This window comes from Callospermophilus lateralis, chromosome 12, assembly GCF_048772815.1.
Source record: "Callospermophilus lateralis isolate mCalLat2 chromosome 12, mCalLat2.hap1, whole genome shotgun sequence".
Taxonomy (NCBI): Eukaryota; Metazoa; Chordata; class Mammalia; order Rodentia; family Sciuridae; genus Callospermophilus; species Callospermophilus lateralis.
In genome coordinates this window covers 80513567-80535663 of record NC_135316.1, presented here as the reverse complement: position 1 = coordinate 80535663, position 22097 = coordinate 80513567, and the positions used below count along the sequence as shown (strand labels likewise).

Here is a 22097-nt window from a genome sequence, read left to right as displayed (position 1 = left end):
GTGGCGCGAGCTCCTCCCTCGCCAGAGCGGGGTGCTGTCCTAGCGCCAAGCGCCCGCCAGAGCAGCGGCTGGGGGGCGGCGGGAGTGGGCCTCGCTCACAGCCATTGGTCTAGGGGCCGGGAGGGGCGGAGGGACACGGTGAGGGCCGTGCAGAGCTAGCAGCCCCGGGCCCACTCGCGCTGCGCCCGCTGCCCGTGCGCTCCGGCCGCGCTCTGTGTCCCTGCACTCAGCATTCCCGGGGACGGCTTTGCGGGCGCGAATCTCTGAGACAGGGGCGCCGCCCCACCGGAAGCAACAAAGCCCGGCGCAGGTGGGCTCGCGTCGCGACCAGCAGGTCAGTGAGGGCCTCCCGACCCGGCCAGTGAGCTCGGGCAGAGTGGGGAATCCGAGACGCACTGGGTGCCAGAGCACGAGGGGCTCCGGACTCCTCACCTTAGGGCGGCCTTGAGTCCATTGGCCTCCGGAGACTCCTCCCAGACTCTCTCCAGGCTCCTTGAGATTTTGCACCTTTCTGGGAAACACCTCCCGAATCTATCCTTTCCGTAGCTGACTGCGTTCTTAGGGTTCCGGCGCAGCCTCTGCAGCCCAACTCTACGGGTCTCTGGGAGACTCCTCCGGTTAGAGCCAGAGCCTCGAGGGGGGCCGGCACGCAGTGTCCTTGGCCCCGGGATGACCCACCTCCTCCTCAGACCCAGGGATCAGGAAGGTCTGCCGTTACAAAAGGTTGATTTCTGTGTGCAAGTGTAGTTTTACACTTTGCGCAGTGTATTTCTAGCTGCATTTTGTTTGGCCTTTGTGATGTGTGGGGTCATTATTTTTGTGTTTGTTTTACGCTTATCTGAATTTTTAGGGTCTTCCGTCCCTTCCCTGAGAATCGCCACACTCACACTGGCCGCTGACTTTGCGCCTTACGGGTTAGTGTAAGGATTTTCACCAGTCTTCCAAGTGGCTCCAGATTCAGAGAAGTTTTTCCCAGCTTTCGTTCCCCAGCTGTGGTTTCCCCGAGTTCCCGTGAAAACCCAGCAAGTAACCGCACCAGCTATCTATCCCCTTTTCCCGGTCTGATGAGACGCTGAAATCCGGCGTTTCTCCGCCGAGGTGCGCGGATTATGGGCAATTGTTAAATTCTTATTAAGTCGGGGTATATTATGTGCTCTCCGCCAAGGAGCACAAAGACCCATTCATTCACAGAAACATCTTGTTGAGTACCAGGTTTGAGGACTGTGCCTGTGCGTTTTGCACAGCCAGATGCCCCGAGAGCTCGGGTTTGGTGTCAACTTCCAGATACAGGGTCTGTTTCTTAATGTCCTTCATTTCCTCTGCCGGTTAATTTTCCTTCGGAAAATTTTCTGCTAAAGTAAGTACTTCATTGGTTCTTTGTGCTGGGTCATGAGATCCGATGGCTAGAGGACATCTCAAAGCCTTCGCATTTTTTTTTATGGCCACACTACAGGTGAAGAGCACGGGAAATAGGCAATGGTTACTGTCCCGCGACTGACCAGAGGACCACTCCCCAAGATGTTTCTCCTAGGGTGCGCTTCACTTCAGATTTCCCAGATTCATTGTTCAGACAACAGCCTGTCCACAGGAAAAGAAGCACGATAAGAGATTGGCTTTTCGTAAAAGATTTGCCTCTTAATGCAGTTTTGCTGCTCAATGCATCCTCCTTAAAAAAAAAAAAAAAAAAAAGATAATATTTTAAGTTGTTTAATTATGCAGCTAGTCTGGGCGTTTTGCATTATTTATGATCTGACCCATAGTGGTTCTTAAATACTTTTTTGCGATTAAATATGCTTCATTTGGCTAAACAGAGAATCATCATATCCTATATTCCCACCATACGCAGGGCACGACAGCACCCTTTATAATCAGCAATTGTTGTTGATCAGTAGTGCAAGTGACTTTTTGTAAAGTGCATGTGAATGAAGCTGCTTTGTCACAGGCAGCATTGACAGCACGCCCTCAGGGCATGCCCTAGTCACCTTCAAAAGGTGTACATGGTGGAGATAGCAACCCATCTGCCAACTGAAGAAATGATCTGGAAATCCTGAGTTCTAGAAAGTGGGTGGATTATTGTGTTTGTGTGTTTTAAGTATGGATATCTTACTTATTATTCCTCTAAATCAGACAAGTGCTTTAAGAAGCTCAATACACATTCATGGTTGTCATTAAAGAAACCTGATGTAAGGTGAGGTCCATTCTCTTCACCTTGCTTCTGGTTAGTTCAGTTCACCAGATTTTACTAGATGTTTATGATATGAACACGCATATCAGGAGTTGAGAGACAAATGATGTGTGAACGCGTGTGGCAGTAAATCCATCAGAGATTTATTTGCATGTTTCTTGAATTTCTTTTTCTCTCTTTTTTTTTCTTTTTTAATGAGGGCAGATGAGGGATGGCAGAGATGATTGGTAAGCATGATTAAGCATACTCGTCATTAAGTAAACCTGGAGTTATACATTCATTACAACAATGAAAAATTAACCCATCACAGGCAAAATTCTCTGATTCAGCCTCTGTTCTAAGTCAAGTCTGAGCTCATTTAATGATAACTCTTTTCTCTGGGATTACTTTTCTCCCACGATTGTATTTTAATACTCTTTTTATATAATGATTTTATGTTTAATTCATTATTAGGGAGAAGAGACAAACGTGGAATATATTGTATTATTGTATTACTATATAAATACAAGTTATCACAGGCCTGGTTTTCATACACTTTTATTACTGTTCATAATGACAGCTAAAAGAAAAAAATAATAAAGCCTTTAATGGAATGGGCAATCCAACAAAGAATTAGCTCAAACCATAAGTGCATGAGTTTGCAGGATTCCTTTTAGCCAATGTATGTACCTAGAAGATTGATTCTAGGCAGAGGTTTAAATGAAGAAGTCCTTGGTATGCATTTGTGGCTTAACCTTTAATTTGGTTTCAGAAAATGTATCTGTGCATCTACTAGCCATTTCAGGTGTAGGATATAGGAGACTGAGCCAAATTCTGTGATCCCTTCACCTCTGATTCTGATTTTTGAGATGTGTCTGCAGAATATAGTATTCTCAAAGGCTCAGTCTCCTGACACAGACTGCCTCATTCAGGAGTTTCTTAGGTATATGGCCACACTATGTTCACACTCAGAATCAGGATATAGCCATTATTTATCCTTTGCTAAGTTGGGAAATTAAAGGGAGATAGAGAAATTCTGAGCATTCAAGTAGCCATATACACTTTAACACCGATCTCTGAGCATGAAATGGCACAATTCAGCCAAAACAGTGCCAATGTTTCAAAGCTGTCAGTTCATATCAGGAACGGTATATGTCATTAATATTTCCTGAGTTCCTAACTCTTAAATTCCCACCTATTAGTTTATATTCAGATGGAAAAGTAGTCAGTCCAGGTTTACTACTTGTCTTATGGGTTTGGTTGTTGATGCTGAAATTGTTATAGACAATAGTGAAAGGATCTGGAAAACGCAAGCCTAGAATAGTTGTTAAATGAGTCACTTATGAAGGTAACAGACCTGAATCCAACCTCTGATGGGGAACAAAAAGAGGAGTGGCTGAAAGAACTGGCTCCAAATTCAGAAACATAGGAAGATGACTTACTTACCCATAGTTAAAACATTAACTTCTGTCATGCTGGGAGCTCCCAAGGGAAGCCAAATTAGCAGCTTTCCTGATTAATTTGCTACAGTAGTCCGTATGGATTAGAAGTGTCTGGTAATTTATCAACTGCTACCCATTAAACTGATTTTGGTTCTTATTCACTTTCAGTTTCCCAGAGATCAGGATTGTAGCACCCAGATATACTCTTCTTGTCTTTTAAATCGAATGTTCAACCCCCCCCCCCATAAAATGTAGCTTTAACTCAAAGCACAATAAGTTCTATTGGAAAAACTTTCTGGCCTTAGACTGAGAGTCTTAAACTTTGAAAGAAATGGTGCAAACGAGCCATTTCAAAGATTTGTGTTAAGTATTGACAGTATAGAAGGAGAAGCAAGTAGAGGAGGAAGAGGAGGAGGAGGAGGATCACAGAGAAGGAGAGGAAAGAGTTCTGGGCTTAAAAACCAGGAGCATTTCACTGTGTATGCTATAATTAAATTTTGTTTCTATTTCTTAATGAAAATACCTTTATTATTTTTCTGATTATAAAACAGTACATGTTCTTTGTATCAAAATTTAAGTACAGAAACACACAAAACAGAATATTGACATATCCATAATACTAGCTTCTAACAAAAACATACGTTAATTAAAGCTTAGTGCATAGCCTCTTATTTTGTTTTTACATCCACAGTTGTGCATGTATATGTAGTAGGAGCTATAGTAGTCTTACAAAAGTATAATTATACTATGCAATATTCTAAAACTTACATTGTTTACCTAGCCACAACACAATAATATGTGTTAGGCATCTTTCCATAATAGAAGAATATAATCCTTTGATGCTAGTATCAGAATACTCCATTGTATGATTCTTCCAGCATTTATTTAACCAATTCACCTTCAGCATTTAGTTGCAAATACGTTGTATTTTTTACCTGTAAAAAACTTTTATTGCTAATTAACATTCATGTATAAAAGTATACAAATCATAAGGACATAAGCAGTGATTTTTATGTGCAATTTGAACACATCCAAGTCATTAGGATCCAGCTAAAAACGGAAAATATTTACCAATACCTCTGTCTTGCCCTTCATATGCCTTGGCCACCTGTCATTTCTAATAATCCTTTATGAGCTTTTTGACTTTGGTGTCCATGCTACAGGTGCTAAGTTAAGGGCACTAACTTAACGTAATATTGACTTGGAAAGAGTTCTCAGACTTTGGGAAAAACTCCTTGCCAGCAACGATGGTCTAGTACAACTAATTGGTCAAAGTTGTTCTAGTCCAAGATCTTTCGTTTTCCCCCCTTATTGCTTTATTATCCTTGTCAGATTGGATCTTAAATTAGCCCCTTGGGCCCTAATTTACATATATTTTAATGGTACTAATCAATCAAATAGAGGAAAAATTTCTGGATAACAGAAGAAACTGAATAACTTGGTTTTCATCTACTTTCCTCTTGGTGGCTATCCAATTTGCCTATGAGTATAGAGTGGATTTGAGTTTGGAAAAGGGTTATTGGGCTTCCATTTTATAAGTTTCTGACCAACTGGAGTCTTCTGCAAATCTTTTTCAAAAGCAGACAAGGCATAAACAGTGATCTTCAAAATACACTAAACTTTTTTGGCCCCTATGTCCTGCTTTTGGGGTGGATACTGGGGCTGGAAATCAGGAGATTCCACATGCTAGACAAGCAGTGAGCTTCTTTTACTTATCAAAACAGACCAAATATGGGATTTCTCTCCAAGAAGCTTCAAGTTTCTTCATTCTTTTATTCTTTCACTCATGCAACCATCCAACAAATGCTCATTGCTCATCCTTATGCTGTACTCTGTTCCAGTTTATGGATAGAAAAGTAAGTAAAATGTTAGTCCCCTTTTCTAGGAGTTCAGTCTATCCAAGTAGACAGACAGGTAAATACATATAGTAAGTATAATGAAAAGCAAGAAATGCTAGTGTTGAAAGGTATGGAGTCCTGAGAATACAGAAGAGGGAGCTAACAGTTTGCATGGAGAAAATAAGTGAAGATTATAAGATTAAATATAAGTATTTAAAAATGATTAGGATATTAAACTTTTAACAGCTTAATATGCCTGGAACATCATTCTTAAATGCAATGATAAAAATGAGATTTGAAAAGGAGCCTATAACCAGATAATAAAAGACACATAACAGAGGTCATATAGTGCAGGAGAAGTCTTCTAGATTTCTTACTCAATTTGGTAACTGTAAAACTTACATGTATACACTTCTGCATATAATGAAAATATTTTACTCCTCTGGGTGGTACATAGTTAACAAGTATTTATTGAATGCATGAATGCATGCATCAAAGAACATAGCTTTTCTTAACCAAAGGCAATAGCATTGGCCCTTAATTGTACAATGAGCTGTTTTTTCCACTGGGGTCATGAGGTAGTATCTTTATTGTTGGTCACCTATTTCCACTTGAAAGCATTATGTGCATGTTTCAGTGACATTTTGTAAAGATTATCCTTATACAGTAGCAGCTCATCATATTCCAGTTTATCAGGGAATATTTTTGTTCCATCAGTAGCTTTATCTCTTTAAACCTAATTCTCATATAAAGTGAAAATTAACCAAACATTATTTCAAATCTTCTTCCTCACCAGTGTCACAAGACATTTTATATACAATTTATGCAGCTCTCAGCTTTTCAGAATTTGACTTCTTTACAAATACTTGAAGACTCATTATAAATTCTGCTGTCTCAGTACAGTGATATTTTATGTTAGTCAGTAGAAGGTAGATTATGCTACAGTAACAAATAAGCCAGAACATTGGTGGCTTAAAACAACAGAAATTTATTCAATGCTGACATTAAGTGTCAGTGGAGTCAGCAAGGGGTAAAGGCACTCACTGTGATCATTCAAGGATGCAAAAGAAGATGGACAGGTAATTTCACAATTACTGCAGCAGAAGGAAGGGATATGCAAATCTCATACCAGCTTTTACAGATCTAGAGGTGATAAATGCCATTTTTCCTACATTTCATTAGCCACCCACCCTAAATTCAGAGAGAGTATGAATATATGATCCTACAACATGTCTAGAAGGAGGACCCTCAGAAACATTTCATGAACTGCTTCAAGGACTACAAAGGCATCCTCTTCAATTCTAGACCCCCAGAGAGAAGAAATAAAATGAATATAGAATATGGAAATACAGATTTAAATTTCATCCTTGTCTCTAGGTGGCTGAGTAACATTTGGCAGGCCTTTGTATTTGCTGAACTTTAATTTTCCCATCTTTTTAAAAAGGTGGGGGACTTGAGGCTGAGGCAGGAGGATCACGATTTCAAAGCCAGCCTCAGCAAAGTGAGGTATTAAGCAACTCATTGAGACCTTGTCTCTAAATAAAATACAAAATAGGGCTGTGGATGTGGCTCAGTGGTCCAGTGCCCCTGAGTTCAGTCCCTAGTACAAAAAAAAAAAAAGTGGGAGATAAGAATAAATAAGAGTTGCAAAGTTTAGAAAGAATGTGCATGCATGCGTGTGCGTGCGCACACCCACACCCACACCCACACCCACACACACACACACACACACACACACACATCCAGAACTGGCATATGCTTTCTATTCAATAAGTGTTGGCAGCTATTACTTATGTTGTGATTGTGGTGGTGATTGTGATTTTCTTAAACTGGTTTGTCTGGACATTCTTTCTCCTATAATGGCATCCTGTATTTGCTTTCTTCCTATCATGCCCTGAAGATAGAGTGCCATTCCACAACGACTTGGGGATGCCCACCCCCCAACACACACCCACTTTTCTCTACTTCCCACCAATTTTTTTGCCTGATGGGTCCTCACATCCCAGACCATACCATGGAAATCTACCAATGAAGAGCAGAAGTAAAAACAGTGAATGAAAAGTGAATGTGTTCTGAGCAAGTCTACTTCTACAATTGAAGAAAAACGACACACGACCTTGAGTGTTAAGGTGAAGAGCTCAACCTTGGTCAAAGAGAAAGTCAAAGTCAGTTATCTTGTATAAAAGGTTGCTCATGATTTCCTGAGCAAAACCATACTTATCTACATTTTTAGGCGAATGTGTGACTGTTTTTCTATAGGTCACCAGTGCAGTAGTCTGTTTACTACAAATAATTGTAAACTATTTTTCAATTTCACTTACTTACATTTCCAAGTTGAAATACATTCTGGGAGAATTGAGCCCACACTTGCTTATTGCTTCCATATTGTCTTTGACAGAGTCTGGTCTTGAGTTGTTGTCTAAAATGACAACAGGCTGCCGGGGGTTTGCATTCCTCCCACACTCGATAGCCTGCCATAGTGTTTTGTTCTGTGTTAGGAGGAACATGCAGACATTTTCTTTGTTAGCCAGACTTTGGAGTTTGCTGCATCTAGAGAGCATTTAGGCCAGCTACGCTGCTTTGCTCACAGCAAGAATTAGCAGGACCTCGAGAAACCCCACATGCGGGAACATGCTTTTCTGATGGACACAGCATCCTCTGTTTCCTGCCTTTCCTCATCTACCTAGAAACCCAGTACTTTTATCACCTAGAGAGAGCATAGAGATGGCATTTCCTAAAACTTCATTCTAAAATCTGACTCATCTGGTAATCATCATTTCAGGGTACCTACCTTTAAACTCCATTGTATGATTGAGGAAAAACACTACTAAAATCAATGCTCCCAGGTTTGTTTTTTTTTTTTTCACCAATATCAGCATTTTGCTGTGAATGGGTCCAATTTCTAAATGATTTATTGTTTCTATTTCAAAATATTCTGACTCTGAACTGTGTATTCATGAGTTCAAGTTTAGCCTCTTGCCATGTCAGAGAACTCACCTAAACCAGGGTAACCCAGGATGTGGTTGCTAGCTATGAGTTGTAAAAAGTGAGAGGTCTTCACTATTTGCAGACTCTTTACTTTCGTTGCCTAGATCAAGTCTCCTATTTGTATTTAATTTCAGTTGCTGTCATATCCTAGGTCTGGCTATCGTGGGCTTTCCATGAATTTTACTCCTTAGTTCTCTCCTTAGTACTTAGTTCTCTCCTTAGTTTTACTCCTTAGTACTCTCTGGACTGACAGTGCTGCCAAAGCCCCTACCTTTGGTTATTTAAGCTGCAGAAGGGATAGCCTTGGATGCTTCTCAAGCTGATTAAGAGGAACATAACTGGGTCCCTGGGTCCAGGAGTCTAATGGGAGGCGGCAGGATTGAAGTTATGAATAAGGATGACTGGTGAGTCACTGTGCCTGTCTTCAGACAGCATCTCTCATTGCCGTGGATCCAGTTTCCCGGTCATAGGAAACTTCTTCTAACTCATCCTGCAATGCTTTACCTGTGGGTTAGTGAGCATCCTGAGCTAATCAGCAAGTATTTGTACTTTTCTGGTACTACTGAAGAGTCCTGTTTTCATTCTTGTATTTCTTCAGAAGCTTCTTACATTTTGGCTGGCTTAGTGCACATTATCCAAGCATGTTTTCTTGAAATCTTTGGGGATAAATCATTTTCTCCACTTGTATGTTGAAAAATTTCAAACATACTGAAAGATGGCAAGAATATGAACAATGAACGCCTCTGTAGCCTTTGATTATATTATCAGCTGTTAACATTTTGACACTTTTGCTCTTTCATTTTTCTTGCTGTGCCTGGATGTATGTGGATGTGTATATTTTTCGTTTTGTTTTGTTAGACTGAACCATTGAGAGCTAGTTGCTTATTTTATGGCACCGTATAGTTAGCTATTTCAACATATTTGATGTTCAAAAACAAGAACATTTTCCTATATCACATTTAGGAAATTTAATACTGATTTAATACAATTATCTAATGTGTAGTCTATTTTCAAATGTTGACCTTTATAACAAAACTGTTTTTTCTTTTAACCGATCCAAGATCCACAAAGACTTTTTGCATTGCATTTAGGGGATAAATCTTAAAATCTACATCTTACTTTTTTTTTTCCCTCTGTGTATTCAGCTGACTACTAAATAATGTCCCATGTCCAAAAGTGGATGTATCTGAAACTTAGCTTGCCTAAGCCAGCAATTACTAAGCATTATTCTTTTTAAATATCTATTTTGCTGTGAAAGTGTCATCGTACTTTGAATGTCATCCATAGAAGACTGGAAGAATGAGAGAATATATTTGGCAAAATTCATATGTATATGTTATGCTAAACACTCGACTAATATTCATATGAGATGGGCAATTCAGACCCTGTAATCAACCCGGATTCTATTTGTAGTTGCATTATGAGCGATAATGGTTCATTAATTCAAGTAAACGATATGCTAGATTTAAAATGTTACTAAGTGAAAGACTCTATAAGCTTGAGTCCCTGTTAGGAAATACAGAGATATATTTGTGATATTCCAGTCCATTTTTAGGGAATAGACTCTAAAGTACCCTACTTCAAGCAAACCCATGAGTATAGTTGTCAGTGGATATAAACATAAATAATGGCCTTCTTATTGTTGTGCTAATACTGAAGTTTTTTTCAGGCCACCAATATCATGACTTCTCTCTTCAAATTGTGCCTATACACTTGATTTTATAGAGATGTAATAGTTTTTAGAATCTGGTGTATTCTTATGTGCAAAGATAATAGACCATGAACTGAGGCATGTGTGTATTTATAGAAGGAGGAAGCAGTAGAAATAAAGAAGAAAGGAAAGAGTGATGTTGGTAGAGAGGGAGTAACATCGTCTCCTATTTTCCCCTTGTTCTGAATGGCTCAATGACTGGTGGCTGCTTAGATTTAGGGTGGACTTCATCAGTGGTTATAGCACAACCAAATTTCCAAGATATTCTTTGCTCCCTTAGAACAGTTTTGGAGGCACTCAAAGAAAGCCTAAGGATAGCTAGTAGTTTCCATGTAAAGGATTGGATTTTTTTTTTGCTTTCAGGGATTTATGACAATCACAAGTAATTTGCAAGAACAAAACCTTTCCAAATATCACACTATATCAGGAAACTGTTACAAGCATATCTTGACTGGACAGAAATATTTGTAGCAGACAAATTATTTTAACTATAGAGACAAAATAAGATGCAATAGAAAAGGAACAAACATCATTCCATTGTCCCACAACAACATGGTTTAATGTGAATTTTTTAAAACATACCTAGTCTTGCTTAAAACCAAGCAAGTCTTTTTGAATGCTATGATTCTATATGAATGCTATGAATTAACTAATTCAAGCTGCTCTGAGAATAAAAAAAAATGTTTGGTGAATATACATCCCAAATATCAGCAATGATCAAAGCTGGGTGTAGGGAGAGAATGGAGCTTGAAATCCCTCATTAAATATGCCATAACATCTTGAAAGGCCAGTCTTGTTTTTTACCTTCTTTATTCCCACTGATTCATCACGACCTTCCCTGAGATTGTGAAATCATTATTTCTCTGGCTATTTGCTTTTCTGTAAATGAAGCATTTAGCCAATGACCTTTTCTTCTGCTCCCTAAAAATGACTTTTACCATTCCAATACTTTTTAACCAATTATATTCACATCCCATTCAGAGCTTCCTTTCAACCTTGAAAATGCTGCTTTTCTCATTTTGATTTAGACTAATTATGTTAGCCAAGATGAGCCCAGTCTCTCCCAAAGTGCAGGAAGTCTCCTTCTTGGTCATTTCTAAATATCATAAAAGAAAATAAAAATGCAGACTGGTGGGTGTAGCTCCATGATAGAGTTCTTGCAACATGTTTAAGACCCTGAGTTTGGTCCCCAGAACAAGAAAGAAAGAATTATAAATTGCTATGCCTGCAACTGGCTCTGTAATGATTTTATTGGTATCTGGGAAATAACCTGCTTAAATTACCTATCTTATTCTAAAATCTTATTAGTTTAAAATTCCAAGATCATATGTTTTAAAAATGATTATTCTTGCTAAGGTAGTGATTTGGACATGAAACCTTCTCATGGAATATAAATATACTACAAATTTATTAAGCATAATAGTTTGGTGCTAAGATATGGCTCAATGGTAGAGTACTTGCCGAGCATGTGTGAGGCACTGGGTTTGATCCTCAGCACCACATAAAAAATTAATAAAATAAAGGTATTGTATCCATCTACAACTAAAAAAAATATTTTTTAAAAGGAATCATAGTTTGATTTCATTTCTGAAAAACAGCATTATAAATGCAAGTCCTCATACCATTTGAGACTGAACAAGCAAAAGCCAAACCAGTTATATTCACAAATGTGTTTTTTTAAACTATTCTCAATTTACTGTTTTATGTATTGAGCAAAGTATATCTGAACATTCTGCAAATTATACCTTAGTGGATAATTAATCATTAAATAATTTGGACAAAATAAGTTGTCTGACATAAAAATATTGAGAATAAGTAGGGGTTTTTTCCCTGTTATTGCTGTTTTGCTGAAAAATTATTTTGCAAAGCTTGAGGTTATACCAGGTCATCAGAAGTCATCACCAAGAGACAGAAGATTAGATTAAATCCAAAGCAACTTAATGACCTGCCTTTAAATTTATGTTGAAAATAAGTCACTGATACCACGCTATTGCTTTGTCATCTCTCTAATTTTCACCAAAATACAATGAAAAAGTTTAGATAATATTTTCTGATCATTCATTTGAACTGTAGGTAAAGAGAACTGTTAATTTTAATTTTTCATGTTACATTATCTGTCCAGATCTATGAATTTCAATGAGCTAGTTACAACCTCCACCACTAGGCATTTCTTCTTGTAAGATGACCTTCTAGCTCCATGTGTGATAGCAGAGAGATGCAGTTTATTTTTCAAACTTTATTTTGGTTTTTCCCGGACTCATAGAAGGAATCATAATGGGAGTTCACATGAAATTCTCTCCCAAAGCACTGAACTGATAAGTAAGGGCAGTTTTAAATAGGCGAATATGTAGAGGGCTGAATCAACTTAAGAGTTAGGATAACTTAGAAGACAATAAACTTTTTTTCTTTTTTCTTTTTTTTTTACTGTTTCAAGCCCAGGGGTAAATGTTTGTCATCCCCTTCGATGAAGATGTACTTTGAGAGAGGATGGTAGGAAGGGTGTAATGTCAACACAGATTTTCTCCCATCCACCATGACTTAAAAGGCCAAAGCAGAGAAAAAGCATTAGAAGAAAAGGTAATCCTGTGAAGGCTAAGGGAATGGCTGCAAGGTCTTATAGAAACCATGCTATTTCCTAATAAGCTAAGAACAGCTGGGCTTGGATGTTACAATTTCCCTTCTGGATTCTGGAAATGGGGTGGTCTCTATGTGTTCCTCAGAGAAAGAGATCCAATAAATCATCTAAAACCATTAATTATATTATTATATCTAATTTCACATTTGTGTAGTATAAAAAGCATTTTTCCATGTCCTGTTAATTTTTTATTGCACCACTCCTCATGGTTTGGGGAAGATTACCTTTGGAGTGTGACACAGTAGGATTCATAGATGAAATGTTGATGTGACATTGTGGTTGTAACAGCTAGGTTATTCTTTAAAGAATGTTGCAAGGGGACAAAGCAGCTTGTCCCAGTTTTTTACAATAATAAAGAAAAAAACATTTATATGCTTGTTATTCACATAGAGATGTATTTGAATAAAGTTCTCATGGTCAAAATTGTTGTGCCACATTTGCAGCAGACCAATAGGCTGAGTTTTATAAACCACTATGCCGTGGAGTGCATGGGCTCTGCCCACATGCTGTCTCTCTGCCAGGGGTCTTGCAATAATAAGAGAGGACTCTGAGAAGAGAGCCAGACAACTTCTGTTCCATTTAGAAGGAATGAAAGATGAGGTACATGCTCTACAGTATGCCTCTGTTCTTGCAAAAAATTATAATCCTCATTACCACCCTGTAGGAAGGAAAATGTTATAGTCAACTTTGCATGTGGAGACAAAATACCTGACAAGAACCACTTAGAGGACAGAACTGTATTTGGGGATTCCCAGACTCAGGGTCTCAGTCCATAGACGGTCAAGTCCAATGCTATAAGCCCAAGGGGAGGCAGAACAGCATGGTAGAAGGGTGGAGGAACACTGTTCCATTCATGGAAACCAGGAAGCAGAAAGAGGGAAGGACCCGCAGTGACCCACCTCCTCTAGCCACACCCCATCTGCCTACAGTCACCACCAGTCAATTCATTCAACTAGGATGAACTGATTAGGTTGCAGCTCCCAGAATCTAATCACTTTACCTCTGAATATTCCTGCATTAACACAGGAGTTCTGGGGGGACACCTCACATCCAAATCATAACAAAAGCTTCCATCTTCCAGGAAGGATGATAACCTGGTCCTATGACATGGAACAAGATTTGCCGTATCTATGCTATCTCTCCAGGTCACCACTCACTGCTTTTTTGTAGATTTCTTCCTAACACACATTTTCATTCCAGAAGCAAACAGAAAGCTGGCTGACCATAAGCTAAAACATTTCCACAGATATTCATTTATAATGTTGTGATCCAGATGTCTCATTTTCCTTTTTTCAAAAATCACTCTTTGAGGATGGCTCAGGAAAAAAAAAAAAAAAAAAAGTCAAATCCTCGCATGGCTTCCAGTGTCACCTGAAATGAGAGTTTGTTGGCGCTGCCCCAAGATGGATCAAGGCTATGCATTTGAGATGAAGTCTTTCTTCTTCTTTTCTTTAAGCCTTATCTGGAAAAAAGAACTCAAGAAGCATCATCTTGAAATACTCATTTGATTTCATTTCCACAGTGTCACCTGTCACAATACCTAAACATGTAGAGCTTGGTTCATCCTGAGCATTAGGCAGTCACTGTCGAATAAAACATTCACCAGACAGAAAGAAGATAGGCCAATTTTTTAAGCTTCAAAAAGGAAATGAGAATTAATGTTGGCAAATTAAAATCATCTCTGACAATGCATACACTCTGTTGTTTCAGAATATAACAATGAAATGAAATTTGTGTCACTGTCATTTTAAATTAAGAAGTCTGGAAATGATATGACATCTGGAACATTGAGAAGCGATATTTAAAGGAGAGGATATTTAATTGTGAAATTTCAAATAAAGACACAAGGTTTCTCTAGTTTATATTCTACCAGTCTTCCAAAGCCAAGGAGATCGAATCCTCTCTCCAAATCTTCTTCACCTTCTGTGAACTAATTCATGTATGGTGAAGAATGTGACCCTCAGGAAGTGGAAAGTACTCTTGGATATTTACTCTGTAAAGAGATACTTTTGTCATTGCAAGCAGTCTTGGAGTCAGCTGATAGTTTTGCTACTGACTTACTGATGCCACGGTGATATTGTGCCTCCAGCCCCATCCCTAGAAAGCAAGCTCTTAACACGGGCTTACCTGGAGAGGTAGGAAAGATGAGTATTAATTATTGTTGTGTAAATGGGAAAACTGAACTCTCAAGGCTGGCTGTGGACTTGCCTAAGGTAAATGACAGATAGGAACCAATTACCCAACTCTGTGACTTCCCTCTTCCTCCCACAGTTGAGAAAACCAAGAACATGGTTCAAATATGGGTTCTGATTACTTCTCTGTCACCGACTAGCTGTGTGTCCTGAGTAAATCACAATATCTTTACACCTCAGTTTTCTCATCTGCAAAATGGCACTATGTTCAAGTCAGCTTTCCATTACTGTGACAAAATGCCTGACAAAAACAACTTAAAGGATGAAAGATTTATTCTGTTCATGATTTCAGAGGTTTCAGTCCATAGTTAGCTGGCTCCATTGCTTTGGGCCTGAGAGTGGGTCACAGCAGTATAGTGGAAGGGTGTGGCAGAGGAAAGCTACTCACCTCATATAGATAAGAAGCAGAAGAGGCTGGGGCAGTCAAAATAAACCCTTAAAAGGCACACCACCAAAGACCTGCTTATTCCAGCTAAGACCCATCTCCTAAAGTGTCCACCATCTCCTAATAGTGCCACCAGCTGGAGACCAAGCCTTCAACACATAATTTGGGGAGGAACATTCTAGATCAAAACTATAACAGGCACAATTACCACCCTACCTGCCAGAGAAACAACAGATTCATATAGTACTTACTTTCTTTCCCCATGTTAAAAAATAAAATAAAAAAGATGACATACAATTCTTACTACCAAAACAATTTAAAAATTGAGACCAGATGGTATGAGGACTGGGGTAGTCAGAAGCCTAAATCCCTGGTTTATCTTCTAATTACAAATGTAATTCATATCAAATCAATTGACATCTTTGTTTCTCTATCTCCTCTGCTACACTTTGGTTGTACCAGGACTTTTTTTTTTCCTGATTTTTGGTTGTACCAGAACATTTTTTTTTCTAACTCAGTCTATTAGGTTTCTATGCTACTTTTTTTTCCTGTACACCATGCTGCCTCTGAGACACTTTACCATGTTCACTAAAGATGAACAGCTAGAACGTTTGTGTGCAGTAAAAAGATTGGTATTGCCAAATTAGTGTAACACATTTGCAGTCCCACTGTGATTATTATTTTTTAAAAACTGGTTGTTAGAAGCTTGTAACAGCCTAATGGAATTAAAATCACCAGGCAGAGCATAATGAGGAGTAGGAGTCAAATTATTTTAGGAACTACTGAGACTTTGTCCCTGGCCTACTCCGAAGAGCTCACAAAGACTCTGTGTGACACCTGACAGGGACAGCCTTCTCTGAAGTGTCCTCCCTTCCAAGGGATCATTAGTGCTGCTCAGCTCTGGCCACAGTGGCAAATGTCAGCCACTCAAAGAATCAGCTGCTTAATTAGATTTGGAGAACAGAAGGAAAAGGCAAATTTTCAAGGTAAAATGCCAGATATTGTGTAGCAAGGGAAATCCAGGGGCAGAGTGGAGGTTTTCCATTAGCATTTCACCACCGCCTGAGGTGAGTTTTAGAATTTTACAGCAAAATGATCTAGTGCCAGGAGCCAGGAAGAGCATCTTTTCTGGACTTCAAGAGAGTTCTAGAGTTCTCCACCTGGAGGGTTGCTCTTCCCTCAGGCTGCTTAAATCATGGACTGAACACAGTGAAGAGCCTTATTTTTTTGCACCTGGCTAACAGGCATGGGCGCGCATGCACACACACACATACACACACCCAATTGTGCACTTGCTTGCACGCGTGCACACAGACACACACACACACACACACACACACACACACACACCTCATTTTGGTCCGATCTTTGCATTTCACAGACTCCTTCCACGTCCAATAGCTTCATGAGGAGATGGGGCAGGTGTTGGACCATTTTTCAAATGATAAAAGCAAAGCTCAGGAATTGTGGGAAAGTGTGCCCAGCTGCTCAAAGATGATGGGGAATTCAGGCCTCAAACCTGTCTCTTGACCCAAACCTGGTACTCTCTCTACCATTCAGAGGCAATTCAATTTGCTCTTCTTCCAGGCAGGTTAAAGTTTTGTTTTGTTTTGTTTTGTTTTGTTTAATTCAATGCCTGAGGTATCTAAAACAAATTACATGAGTACATTTAAAGAAAATAAATAGAAATATTCACTGATCTCGAGCAGACAAAATTTTTATAAAGAAATCAGCATATTGTGAACATCCACCAAAAGCACATTTGTGTGTTCAGGGTTCTTCAACATGTGCTAGAGGGAAACACTGGTCAGCAGTTGTGCTCTGGACTGCAGGATGTACAGAATTAATTTTCTGGAGGAGGGAGATTTGGAGCTTCTTGGGTTCTTGTCTCAGAGCATTCTTTTGAAGCATCTGTTGAAATCTCAGCAGATGGGGCACATCAGAAATATATTTTTCTTTATGTTTTATCTTTAGTTCCTTAAAGAAACCTGGCACCTACTGCACTGTGGGGGGAAATAAAAGTTCACTTTATAGCATCACTTGTAATATAAAGACATAAGCATTACTTATTCCTAGGGGAGTTACTTCACTGTTTTCCTTTCCTGGTCAGTTTTATAATTAAGCTTTACTGAAATAAAAACTAAAACTTCGATTTAAATGTGGTATTTCTTTTCCCAAAAATGCACTAAGTGGTTTTTGTTTGTTTTTATTTCTGCAGGTCTCGATGGACACCTGATTCCCTACTGCTGCCTTTATTTAAAAACCCAGAAGTTTTGTTGTGCTGATTTCCCAGTCTATAATTTCTGCTGTGGCCACATGCAAAAGCAATGCCAGTTACGTCCTTCTTAACCCCTGTGTGAAAATTTGACTTAAATATACCTGTTCATTCCTTCTCCTTCATAACGATGTCTGAGCCTGACTCTTCATCTGGATTTGCAGGGAGTGTGGAGAATGGAACTTTCCTTGAGCTGTTTCCCACATCGCTGTCCACATCGGTGGACCCGTCTTCAGGTCACCTGTCCAATGTCTACATCTATGTGTCCATATTCCTCAGCCTTTTAGCATTTCTGCTTTTGCTTTTAATTATTGCCCTCCAGAGGCTCAAAAACATCATCTCCTCCAGCTCCTCCTACCCCGAGTACCCAAGTGATGCTGGAAGTTCTTTCACCAACTTAGAAGTCTGTAGCATTTCCTCCCAAAGGTCCACTTTTTCAAACCTTTCATCCTGAAGAAAGTGGAAGAATCCTTAAAGCAACAGCAGTTTCAGTTTTCCTTTATGGGGAGCATTGAGTCATCAAAGAAAGGACCTCTTTGGGTTAGACCTGTTTTCCTCCTTCCTCTTTGATTTCTTTTCTGTTCCCGATGCTTTTCATTTCTGAATGGAGAAGCAGATGCTGACAGAAATGCGTGCAAACTTGGAGGTGCAGAATTTCACACAGACCGTTTGACAGATCCCGAGCTGGCTTCTTGAAGGTTGACCAGCATTTTGTTGTATGTTCACTGGGAGGCTTTCTCAGGGAATGCTGGGTATGGGCTTTTACACTTCATTTCTCTTACAAAACCACAAGATCAACTGAGTCAGCAGCACCTGGAAAAATTGAATTATTAAGAAGATATTCTCCAACTTGAAAGATAAAGCAGAGACACAAAATTTAAAAAGAAAAAGAGAAAGTGAGTCAGTCTAGAATTAATGTGTAACATTTCTAAACCGGGGATAAAAAATACACAAAATATTTTCTTTAATTTCACTTTAACAAATGAAAGTCACATTTATGGATAGATATGACATTTGGAAAAGTTTTGGAAGAGTTTGACTTTCAATAGCAAGACAAATATGCGTCATGAAGCAGTTTGTAATGTATCTGTGCCTCCTGGGCTCTTTCTTCTACTTATGTTGCAGTTATAATAGCCCTCAATTGTGGAATTCTTTATGATAATTGTTATTACTGTTACTAAGAGAAATAAAACCAGAAGAGACACCAAGGATTTTTTATTTTCTATCTATAATTTCTGTCAGTGGGAATTAAGCCTAGGGAAAATATTCATTTAGTTGTATTTATAAGTCATAACTTCTGGCAGTCATGTATGTTCCTTTATTCAGCTTCCCAGTCTTTATAATTTTAGTGCAGAATTATATTAAGGCTCCAAGGCATCAGATGTTTGTTCATTCACTTCAGGTTGCAAAACTTAGAGATTAAATTGCTGATATACATGTTTTTATATACCCTGTGAATGTTCTGTGTCTCTGATAATTAGTCATTGTATGTTAATAGACTATTCTGCATTAGGATTCCAGGATGTGTGCTTATATTAAAATTCTAGACCCTCCAGTTGTCCCTGCTGAGAGCTTTAGTTATGCCAGCAGCTGCCACACTGTGATGAGCCAAGTACCTCTGAACTTGGAGGGGGGTCCTCAAAGTGAGATGCTCATGAGCCTAGAGGCTGAATGTGGAAGAAATCAAGCTGCCCCTAAAAGCAAAACAAAGCAAATGCTACAGCTCCTTAAGAACAAGAATCTTAATTTAATTTGAAAAAATAAATGGCCCACAGCATAATCACTGAACTTGGTCTGCAGAAGCCACTGCACCAACATGCCAGTCTTGCCGTGGCAACGGAATCAACCTTTGCTCACAACATTTAATGGTCTTAAGTGGTGGAGCTTCAACACGTCCTTAGGCTGGCCTGTGTAGTCAGCACTCCACGGTCACAAGAATGGGAAGAAGGATCCACCATGTTCCGGGGTCTGTCTTTGTCACTCTGAAATGCTGAGAGATTGAGGACCGGTAAGGAGGATCAGAAGCCTTTAACTTCCTGTTCTTTTTTCAACCCATAAGCTTCACTTAAATCTAACCCTGTTTAACTACTCATATACTCCAGACACCATACAACCTGCACAGAGTTGCTGCCCTTAAATGTATAATCAGTGAAAAATTTGCCTCTGCTGCCATTGAAAGCATTATGTAGTTTAAAATTTGGACTAGAGAAACTCTGCTGTTTTAGATCAGTATTAGCATTCTCTGAGTATATGTATGTATGTACATGGATGTGTATATATAAATATATATGTACTGTGTGTATTCACCCACACCTGCAGACACACACACTCACACAAACACTCACACTTTCATATGCTCCTAGTCAAAAGTTGTGTGAAAGCCACACAGGAGTTCAGAGACACCTATGATGCCACTTTTTCTTTTCAGTTATTCTTGTGTTATTTCGTTACTGAGAGGCAAAGGGACATGGGTGAAGTGACTTTAAAAAATAAAAGGACACATGTTCCACACAGAACAGTAAAATCTGGTTGTGATCTGTCCTAAGGGGTAACTTTATAGCCTTTCCTTCTGGAAGAGATATAAAGCCTTCTGACAGCAAAACTCCTTTAAAAAACAAATCAAATCAAATCTGCAAGAACACTCCCACCCCTCTCCTGCCGCACGATTTCTTGCACTCCATGTTAAGTGGAGTAATTAGGAACAACATTCAAAATGGAAAATAGGATTTGTCATTACTAGCTTGCCAAGGTAACAGATTGTACAACTTGAGATGAATTTGTGTTGTTTAAGAAGTTCAGAAAGGTTGGAAGATGGGTTTATAAATAAAGAAGTGGAGTCCATTGAAAGCCTGGTTTCTTCTCTGATTTTTTTTTCCCTCTTGTGCGATAATCTGCTCTCTTCTCTCCTAGAGAGGACGCTTTTCCTGGAAGTTTTAAGTGTAACTATGTCTACACAGTGTGTCTATATCTAAATGTCCATAATATCATGTACGTCTTTATGTTATAGTATTATATACATCGTTCCTTTTCAGTGTGTCCTCTCTGAATAAGGTCAATAATGTTTGACTCAAATGTTGGCCTCTCCCCACTCTGCAAGGGTCGAGAAGAATCATCTGGGGGCTTGTAAAATACACTGGTTCCCAGGCTACCCCCTGCCAGACCTCCAGGATTGGAGCCAGGGAATGGGTATCTTTAAGAAGGACCCAAGTGGTGCTGCTCATGAGCAAGGCACACATAGCGGAAGCCTCAGGTTGATTGTTTGGGCATACTTGCAGGGGGGTCGGGGGGTCTTCCCTCTCAGCCACTGTCCACATAACTGCAGTTCTCCAAGGTGAGCATTCTTACTCCCAACCCCAGCTCCCAGGCCTCACTGGGACCTCTTCTGCTGGAGACTGAACTCCAGGCCACCCTCCTGGAAATGGATAACTGCTGTGTTGTGATGGATTCGGTGGAAATGGGATATGAACAAGGTCCCATCTCTTCCCTGTTTCCCCTCTTAGATTCCTCCAGCTCCACTTTTACAAGATGATGTGCATTTAGCAGACTAGAGGAGTGAGAGTAACTGAAGGGATTTATAATGAGAGAAACAAAATATTACATTGTGCTTTGAGTAAGACTATCCACTAGTCCAAAGGAAAATGAGGCAGCTAGAGTATGGAATATTCAAGGAGCAGTATGTTTCTAGACTTGTTTCCCTGCCTTGAGGTGTGCCTCCCACTTCTAATTAATGCCATTTCCCACCCTCTGTTCTCCATTAGAAAGTCCCTTAGCATCCTTTAGAGGACTTTTTGCCCATCTCTGCTCTATTTTTCTCAAAGCCCCTAGAGTGATCTTTCTTAAACCTAAATTCCTTGCTTGCGGTCCTTCGATGGATTCCTACTGCACTCAGAATAAAACTCAAGCTCTTTCTGTAATTTCTTAGCAGAACCTCAGAATTCAGAAAGCCTGAGTTATTCAGGAGAGATCTTACCAGGCTGTGTGGGAGGATGAGTCTGGGAGGAGCGTGTGTTGGAGAGGAGGCCATAACAGAAGAGTCAAGAGGGGAACTCTGGGCTCCTGGTCCAGCTATTTTCAGCAGCTGTCCATCACTGAGAGGACAATGTGCTTCTTTTGCTTCCTAGTTAGCCAATGGGTGGATCTTAAGATCAAATATGTGTCTGTGAGCATGCACTTGCACACATGTACACTAACATACTAACATACACGCGCCTTCACAAACACACTTCCCAAGAACAATTATTCTCAATGTGAAAGACACCACCTAGATTGTTAAAGTCCTCTTTCTTCAATTTAACCTTGTCCTCAATAGCAATCAGAGAACCCTAACTTTCCCTTACTTATCCTTCTACTTCAAAATACAAAAAAGGGCTGGGGATGTGGCTCAGTGGTTTAGTACCCTGAGTTCAATCCCCAATAGCCAAAAAAAAAAAAAAAAAAAAAAAAGTCCTAAGCATCTACTGCATTGTA

At 39.4% G+C, this 22097-nt stretch overlaps 1 protein-coding gene across 4 annotated transcripts; it reads left to right on the top strand.

Moving 5' to 3' along the window:
* Positions 1 to 167: 167 nt before the first annotated feature.
* Positions 168 to 20477, top strand: Sertm1 (serine rich and transmembrane domain containing 1). Of its 4 annotated transcripts, none has more exons than XM_076872148.1 (2): positions 168 to 310; positions 17574 to 20477. In XM_076872148.1, exon 2 carries the CDS (start codon positions 17761 to 17763, stop codon positions 18082 to 18084), a length of 324 nt encoding a protein of 107 aa, XP_076728263.1. In that variant the 5' UTR covers positions 168 to 310; positions 17574 to 17760; the 3' UTR covers positions 18085 to 20477. The 4 variants fall into 4 exon arrangements, with proteins under 4 accessions (XP_076728263.1, XP_076728262.1, XP_076728265.1 ...); XM_076872147.1 differs by having other exon boundaries at positions 168 to 334; XM_076872150.1 differs by lacking the exon at positions 168 to 310 and adding an exon at positions 550 to 706.
* Positions 20478 to 22097: the final 1620 nt, after the last annotated feature.

Bases quoted from the DNA above. Each gene is read 5' to 3' on its own strand.
- Sertm1 (XM_076872148.1), top strand. From the start codon at position 17,761: ATGTCTGAGCCTGACTCTTCATCTGGATTTGCAGGGAGTGTGGAGAAT.